At 44.8% G+C, this 9400-nt stretch overlaps 1 protein-coding gene across 1 annotated transcript; it reads right to left on the reverse strand.

Annotated features, from left to right (window-relative positions):
• Positions 1–2954: 2954 nt before the first annotated feature.
• On the reverse strand, positions 2955–5169 carry Lalba (lactalbumin alpha). The gene is made up of 4 exons (XM_034517497.2): positions 5037–5169; positions 4559–4717; positions 4013–4088; positions 2955–3241 (listed from the first exon to the last, which is right to left on the reverse strand). The coding sequence occupies exons 1-4, from the start codon at positions 5167–5169 to the stop codon at positions 3181–3183; spliced, it is 429 nt and encodes a 142-aa protein (XP_034373388.1). The 3' UTR covers positions 2955–3180.
• Between the last annotated feature and the right edge of the window lie 4231 nt (positions 5170–9400).

Raw genomic sequence — 9400 nt, forward strand, 5'->3', positions numbered from 1 at the left:
AACCTAAAGCAAAGTTGTATGATCGTATCTCTCCTGTCTTCCTTGTGCAATTCCTCCATTTGAGGGGGTAATCATTTGATCCCATGTGCAATCCTGCAGTGATACACTACCGTCTGCCATCCATAACATTCAATCTGATATACCAACATCCACCATCTGTAACACTGTATCTTATGCAAAGCCACGCACCATCTGTAACATTGTGTCTTATGCAAAGCCATGCACCATCCCATACTTGATCCCACGTGCACTCCTGCAGTGGCCCACTGTTCTTCACCATCCTCACGGAAGCCATACTGTGAGAGTCTCAAATCTTGGACTTTGAATCCCCAAGACAATGGAGCTAATAAACTCATCTCTTTATGAGATAGTCACCTCAAGTATTCCATAGGTAATGCTTCTCTTAGTAGTCATCAGTTCCTAAATGAAATTCCTAGACACAAATGAGGTGTGTGTGTGTGTGTGTGTGTGTGTGTGTGTGTGTGTGTGTGTGTGTAATAATTCAAAAGCAGCCAACATGGCCGAAACCATGACGCTCAGCGCAGCCCAGCTTTGGTGGCATTTCTTCTTCTAGTCATTTGGCCCAGCTGGTTCCTTATATTTTTCAACCATGAGACCATCTGAAGCTGCAGCTATAGCAAGTTAATGGATAAGGGGAAAACATGCTAGTTCAGGGGAGCAGAATGAGCCTCCAACTCTGCCCTTTCACACGCACCCATGCTCAGGGCGTGGTTAAACCCTGAGGACTTGGAGAAGCCTTTGTACCATGACTAGGATGGGAAAGATAACAAGCAGTGTCACAGGAGAGACATCATAGTGTGTTGAAATTTACACAACAGTGTAACAACGGATATCAGTTATTTCCTGGGACTGTTTTCATAGATACAAGGCAGATCTACACACACACACACACACACACACACACACACACACCTCATTTGTGCCTATAGATTTCCTACGCATAGGAGCTTCATTTAGACTGCTAAGACAAGAAAAGCATGACCTGTCTGAAGCCCCAAGGGTATTGGGGTAGTGCAATAATTTCCATTGTCTCTCAACTGGGTTTAGAATTGCCATGGAAACACACATCTCTGGGTGTCTATGAGGGTGTTCCTAAAATGTTTAGGTAGAGAGGAAAGACCATGCCTTGAACCTGGGCAGCAGCATCCCATGAGCTAGAGCTCCGGACTGAATAAAAAAGAGAAAATGAATGTAAGTCCAGCGTTCAGCTCTCCTGACTTCCTAACTGCACACAGTGTGGCCAGCTTTCTCTACAGACATGCTACCAAGGCTTCCCTACCACAGCGCCCTCAAACCAAGAGCCATTTAAACCCATCCTCCCCTAAGCTTTATCTGAAATGTTGTCACATCTATTTTAAAATGTAACTAATACAGTGGAGATCTTTGGAAGGTAGAAAGAAGACAAGGTTTCATTCCAGGCTAATTCAAAATGTAGCAAGTCGAATTACAGGTTTGCAGCTCTGAAACAGGAAATCTCAGAAAACCACCTAACCCAAAGCTTAAGATAAAGCAGGCCATGCACATGGGACAGAGGTGAGCAGCTCACACTCAGCCCTGCAATGCGCAGCAGAAACAAATGGCAAGGCCTGGATCGGGTCCATGCCACATCCTACAGTCAAAATAAGGGAAGTTTTGCCAACAAGGTTCAAGACACGTGGTACAGAAAGACCAAATCAAAAGGCCACACGTGAATAAAATTCTTAAGAATTGATAACTTTATAACATCCTGTATATATGTGATTTCCAGAGAAGAGGTCTTGTCACAGCTCATCTTGAAAAAATAAAGAAATTTCTCAGCTCCCTCAATCATCTGTTGACTCATAACTATTCTGTTATAATGTCCACCACCCCACATCCTGTCAAAACCCCACCTATACTTCCAAATCCAGTTAAATCCCACCCCTGATAGTCTAAGTGTGGCCTCTCATGCCTACAATCCCAGTGTTCTGGAGGCTGAGACTGGAGGATAATGAATGGAAGTTCAGGACTGAGCTGTATAGTGAGATGCTAAGGGGAAAAACCCACCACTGTCATCCTCTGTGAGAGCTGAGGTATAGATACATGTGTGTTTGTACCAGGTACACATATGTACATGTGTGGTAAAACTGGGCTTTCGTTTCTCAGGAGCCAACTTCATTGCTTTCTGAGACAAAGTCTCTGAACTAGGAACCGGGACTCACAGATTAGGCTAGACTGACTGACCATCAAACCCCAGGGATCCTCCTGTGTCCACCTCCCCAGAACTAAAACCGAGAGCACACACCACCATGCCCAACTTTTTATATAAGTGCTACCGGTGGAACCGGGGTCCTCATACTTGCTCAGGTAGCCCTTTATCCACTAAGCTAATTCCCCTGCTTTCTTGATCTCCATTTTCCATTGTCCTCAAATGCAAATTATCTTTCCTCTTAAGAATAGGTCATGGCTGGGCTGGAGAGATGGCTCAGTGGTTTAGAACACTAGCTGTTCTTCCAGAGGACCCAGGTTCGATTCCCAGCAACCACATAGCAGATCACACCTATCCAGTTCCAGGGCACCTGATGCCCTCACACAGATATACACACAGGCAAACACCAGTGCACATGAGTCATTTAAAGAACTAAGCAAGTGCCATATTTCTAGCCTCTCATTAGTCGTGTAACAGCGCGCCCTGTGTTACAACTATCTGCATTGTTTTCTCTACTGGACTCATAGGATGAATGCCTTTAACAGTTTTGGATCCCCTGTGGTTGCTGGATGACCAATAAATTGACACAGAAAATGCTGTTTCTGTGGTAAGTTCACTCTCCGTCAGCAGCGGGTGGAGTGGCTATGACCTGGAGCTTCAGAGCCCCTTCCTATTTCCACCCTTTCCCTGTAGAAAGAAAGCACCGACAGACACATCAAGTCGGGCCCTTTATTCGGGACAGGAGAGGGCTCTATTGCTTTCTTGAGTGAGTCCGCCATCAACACGCTCGCCACTGTCACTAAGCAAGGGTTTGCAGTCCAGTACGCCAGTCACACTCCCATCGAAAAAAGTCCTCTAGAGTCCGGTGGTGTCACTACAGTTTACAAGGCTCAGAGACAGATCATCTTCACAGGGATAGAAAGAGCCAAACTGAGGTAGCCGTAGGAAAGAGGCGTCCCCGAACACCGGGCAGGAGCGGCAAGGACCGGAGCTCACGGCTTCTCACAGCGCCACTGTTCGAGCTTTTCGGAGCACATGGGCTTGTAGGCTTTCCTGCTCATGGAGAAGCAGACAAAATGAATGGGCTGGCTGGAACTTTCTATTTAACTTAATTATGCCAAATAACCACTCCATTATGATATTTTGATACATGCATATTATTGTGCATGAGCGCGCACACACATACTTTCTCCCCTCTTACTGGTGGTTGGCAGTGTCTAGCATAAAGCTCCATTTAAGTTCATCCTCAGGGTGAGGTGAAAGATTGTAGAGAAGAAATACAGATACTCTGAGATACATAGCAAGGACTTCTAAGTAGAATGAGGCTCACTGTAACAACAACAACAGCAACAGTAACAATAGGACTAGTGGTGCATGACTTTAATCTGAGCACTCAGGAGGCATAGGTAAGCAGATCTCTGTGAGTTTGAGGCCAGCCTGGTCTACGGAGCTAGTTTCAGGATAGCCAGGGTTACACACACACACACACACACACACACACACACACACACACAAACTCTCTCAAAACCAAAATAATAATAATAAAATCAATAAAAGTCCAGATCTAGGAAAGATGTGGAATAATAATACCAAGGGCTTTTAAGACTGAGAACTAGCCAGGGGAAGAGAGTCCTGGACATCAGGCTTCCAACAGGGAACTTCATATCGTGAAAGTCGTCACACAAGAATAACACCAAAGAGCATTTTAAATACAGACCTTTGGGACTCTCGATGGGCTTTGTCTCAGAGACTCCACCCAAGATTAAACTATCTGGAGAGGGAAGTGCTAACACTCTCCTAGGCAGAGCAAAGGCAATGACTTACCAGTTGTCGATTCCTTTGATAGCCAGGATCTTCTTGGCACACGCTATGTCATCTTCAAAGTTATCATCCAGGAACTCTAACAGAGTGCAGGAAGAAACAAAACAAAAAAGCACAGCTCAGCTGAGCAGTGGTGATGCACGCCTTTAATCCCAGCATTTGGGAGGCAGAGGCAGGTGGATTTCTGAGTTTGAGGCCAGCCTGGTCTACAGAGTGAGTTCCAGGACAGCCAGGGCTATACAGAGAAACCCTGTCTCGAAAAACCAAAAAAAAAAGAGAGAGAGAGAGAGAGAGAGAGAGAGAGAGAGAGAGAGAGAGAGACTTCAAGACTCACAAGTGTCTCAAACTATCCTTCCCTGAACCTTAGGGGACCCTCTGGGTGTGTGGAGATCATGACCAGTGACCAGTTTCTTACTAAACACTGCCATCTCAAGTCACATGGTACCCAGCACACCTGAGACATGCTGGGTACCAACAAGGAGACTGCCTTGGTGGACTTGGAGGAAGGCTGTAGGGACACAGAAGAACATGGTGAAAGAAGATACTCACTGTCGCAAGAGATGCCACAGATGTTCTCCGACTCAGGAAACTCGCTACTCTTGCACCAAAATCTGTTACTGATCTGGAAAAGTCCATACTCTGTGCTGTCATTGTTTTTGACAATAGCTTGTGTGTCATAGCCACTGGTATGAAATAAAACACAGGCCCCTGAGGGAGACAAAAGAAAGAACTTTCTCAGAGATGTATCAGAGTGACATAATTGAGAAACTAGTTTCTGGACAACAGGGAGGGGGGTAAGGCTTCTCAACCAATCTCCAAAAGTAGTGAAGTCCAGAGTATCTTGGTGAAGTGAGAAAAGCCAGACAATGGGAGACAGGAAGGACAGGAGAACTAATTGAATAAAAAAAAAAAGAGAGAGAGAGAGATCAAGACAGAGCAAGAAGAGCTATGAGACCATGAAGAGACAAAGGAGGAGGAGACGGGAGAGGCAGGAATGGGAGGAAGCAAGGAAGTAGTGTAAACTCACATTCAAGCAAAGTGATGCCTTGATAGCCCTCTATGCCTTTAATGGCGTGGGACACCTCACATTTTGTAAGCTCTGTGGCTTGAAAGGCCGGCAATGAAATACACACCAGGAACAAAGGAACAAATCGCACCATTTTGGCTGCTCCCAGACCTTGAAATGTGGACACCGTTCACTTCACCTGCTTTTATTTATGAAGAAGTCCTCTAGGTCCCCTGGCACCAGGCCTTCTCTCTAGGAAGATGATGGTGAAGAGCTGCTCATGCCAAGATAGAAACACTCACTGAACCTGCCAGCTTCCCTCCATCCTGCCATCTTCCCCACACCTCCTGTATCCAGTCAATACCAAGTATTGTTTTCTGTCCATATAGTTCCACACATGATACTGCTTCTCGCTCAGCTCCAGTAAGCCTTTGTTTCTTTTAGGGCTACTTCTAGGAAGCAGGATGTCCCTAACCTACTTTAGGAACAAAGGAGGCTTCAGAGACAGTGCAAGTGAGGTGGTTGGAAACCACAGTTGGCTATAGCCAACACCATTATTACCCCTAAACACATACAGAATGTGGAAAGGGGATGCATCACATCCTAGGATCAAAAGTGGTATTTGTCTGGCCAACCTAGCCATAGGACAAAGTCCAGGAAAGCCCCTTGATATGGTGTCTCATAGCTGAGGGCCTCTGGAAAAGGGATGGAACATGGTGACATTTAACATGAGAACCAAATACAACTTGGATGTCAACACTTCCTATGGAGGGAGATAGAGATAGGTAATGTGAAAAGTTTTGTGTGGAAATATCTAGCTGTCCTATAAGCCATTGCCAAGTTCCCTGCCCCCAATTGCTGCTGTCATAAGTAACTAGATGCTTCTTGGTGTCACTAAGACATTGTATCAATTCAAGGCTAATTTTATAGTAACATTGTTCTTGGGTAAGTAGCCCTTGATAGCCCCAAGGTTGGCCACAGACAGGAAAAGGATCCTGGGTAAGCTATAATAGACATCTCCCCTAAGCAAGTCAGGGCCAGGTACTAGTTCCAAGTGATTCCTGTAATTTCCTGTCATGGAGCACTCCAGTCATGGTATCAATAATCCTTGCCCTCCTTCCTGCCTGTGCTCATTTTATGAACCTGATTTTTGACATCTCCCAAGATCTCCATCCTAACCAAGCCACCTAAGACTTAAAAACTGGACGTCTTCCAATTGGTCACCATCTATGAGTCTTCAGCAACGGAGACGTTCTTCTCCGTTTAACCACGTCCCCTCTACTCAGGGTAACTAGTGTTGAGCACAGTGTGACTGAGACTCGCGTGAAGGATGTGGAAAACCAAGATGGATGAACAGAAACTCCTGAATGGAAAGAGACACGTGCTCAGAAACACAGCAAACACACTGGGCTGCCTCTGAGGGTCTCTTATAGTCTACCCAGAAGGACTGGGAGGGGAGGGAGGGCTATGGGACAAGAATGGGAATTCTGTCACAACTGAGCAAGTCACATAGAGACTGAGTGGGGATGGGAGGATGATCATACAGGAAAGGAGCATGTAAGTTCGATATGATGGAGTCTTCCCGATAGTGGTGTCTGTCTAAATGGCCTCTGGCCCTAGGCTGTAGCCTAGAATGAGTATCTGTAATGGAGGGAAACGGAGGTCCACAGGCTTAGACCACAGCTCTCTCCACACTTCCAGGCACATCTGCTTGCCCATACAATAATCGTGTCTCTGCCCTTCCCTGTAAGCAATAAAAAGCAGTATAAGGTCCAGGAATCACAGCTAAGTCCAGAAAAGAAATCAAGTGTGCCCCAGGCAAAAGGAAGCATTTGTTTGTAAGAGTGGGGCCACCTGAGGAAAGAGGGCTCACGGGAACAGCTGCAAATGTTCAGAGGAAGATATCAGTTCCAGGAAGTGGAACAACAGACAATAACCACGGCATTGAAAGAGGAAGACGCGGAAAGGCGGAAGTGTGTGTGGCTAACTCGGAAGCTCCCTGGCCAGTTCTCATTTCCAGGGGTGGGGATGGGGGGGTGGGAGGCGTTACTGAGACCCTCCTTCACATAGAAGCTGAGACCCAAATCAAACAGTGAAAAGGTATTTACCACACACTTTCCTAGATTTCTTCAAAGATATCCTAGAAATATCTGGTCATTCTATCCGGAAAAGTTACTGTTTCTAAAACCAGATGTCACCTTTTGGGGACTTCCGGAAACTGAGTCCAGCTTCTGCTTCAGCATGCTTTACCATCGGACACCCATAGTTTGAAAGTAGGTGGTACTGGATGAGAGGCCGGGGTTGCCATTTGCAGTGAACTCCTAAAGGTAACAGTAAAATTGGCATTGCTTCTTACACTAATATTGCCATTTTGTTCCACTTCATTTAAAATTATAACAGGCAGAGAATGATACAAAATATTGAACTTGACCTTTAAGATTTTGTTAGTTGCTTGTTTTAGTTTAGTTTAGTTTAGTTTTGAAGATAGGGTCTTATATAGCCCAGGCTACCTTGTAATTCTATATGAAACCCAGGCTATTCTTGAACTCATGATCCTCCTGCCTCTGCTTTCAGAATGCTGGAATTACAGGTGTATGCTACCAGGCTAAGATAAAAACTTTATATCCTATATCTTAGTCAGAGTTTCTATTCCTGCACAAGCATCATGACCAAGAAGCAAGTTGGGGAGAAAAGGGTTAATTCAGCTTACACTTCCACATTGCTGTTCATCACCAAAGGAAGTCAGGACTGGAACTCACGCAAGGCAGGAAGCAGGAGCTGATGCAGAGGCCATGGAGGGATGTTACTTACTGGCTTGCTTCCCCTGGCTTGCTCAGCTTGCTTTCTTATAGAGGCCAGGACTATTAGCCCAGGAATGGCACCACCCACGATGGGTCCTCCCACCCTTGATCACTAATTGAGAAAATGCCTTACAGCTGGATCTCATGGAGGCATTTCCTCAAGGGAAGGTCCTTTCTCTGTGATAACTCCAGCTTGTGTCAAGTTGACACACAAAATCAACCAGAACATCCTGACATCAAATACTTACTCTCAAAACATATATATTTCCCTTTGTTTGTATTTTATATACTTTAATGATATTTTATAGTGCTTTTCATATATATTTGGTGTTTTTAATAAATTTAATCTTACTTAAACATGTGTCACTTTTTGTATAATGTTTTACCTACATGTACTCATGTGCACCATTTGTGTGCCTGATTCCTATGGGGGCCAGAAGAGGGCATAGGATCCCCTTGAACTAGGGCTACAGATGGTTATAAGCTACATTTGGGTGCTGGGAATTTGGGTGCCAGGTCCTTTCGAAGAGCAGCCAGTGTTCTTAAGCACTGAGCCATCTCTCCAGCACCTTACTATTATTACCAATACGAATAAGATGTTTCCCCTTTCCATTTCCAGTCATTTATAAGGTAACACAGAGAACAGGAACTTTTTTGCAAACATTCTACACAGCCACCTAGCCATGTATAAAATACTGTATATTTCACACTTTATTACAAATTTCAATATTTGGGGATTTCTTATACATAGTCAGATTGTCACTAAAGATGATAGATAAGTGCTTTCTGTTCATTTGGCTTCCACGAGGGGGAAAAAAATACCAGGAAGACACTTGCCATTGGATGAACTCCTGCACTGAGCAATTATCTATAGCAGTACACTTTCCCAATGAGAATATACGGCCATTGTCTTGTCCCTGCTCAAATCTCAAGTTCACAGTTTCATAACTGCATTCAGTCAAGGAAGTTCCAAGCTGAGAAAGTGAAATATAGAAGCTTTATCTGAAGTTTCCTCCCTGGGCTGGGGATGCAGCAGCATGATGGAGCGTTTATCTACCAGGCAGGAAGGCCTGAACCACAAAGAGAAAAATTAAAATCCTCCCTGAAGGTCCTTGAGAGATCTACAGATTAAGTTATCGAAATACAGGCTATAAATATTTCCCAAACACAAGTAAGGCACCAAGATGCAAAAACGCTAAGCATGAAAGTGAGGGCAGTGATTACCCCTGGGAATAGGGAGGCTTGTAGTCAGAAAGGAGCCTTCTGAGGGCTGAAGAGATGACTCCACAGTTGAGACTCCCACTGCCTGCTCTTCCAGTGGGCCTGAGTTCAATTCCCTGCTCCAACATGGATGGCAGCTCACACCTGTCTGTAACTCTAGACCCGGGGGATCTGATCCCTTTTTGGCATCTGCAGCCCATGCAGATGTTGCAAATATTCATGCAGACAAAACACTCATAATACATTTTTTTAAAAATGAAATAAAGAAAGGAACCTTCTGGAGGTCTGGCTATGTTTTATTTATTGATCTGAGTGCTTGCCACATAGACATTTGATTTCTAGTATTTCATTAAATGGTGCGTT

Source organism: Arvicanthis niloticus, chromosome 13 (genome assembly GCF_011762505.2).
Source record: "Arvicanthis niloticus isolate mArvNil1 chromosome 13, mArvNil1.pat.X, whole genome shotgun sequence".
NCBI classification, from domain to species: domain Eukaryota; kingdom Metazoa; phylum Chordata; class Mammalia; order Rodentia; family Muridae; genus Arvicanthis; species Arvicanthis niloticus.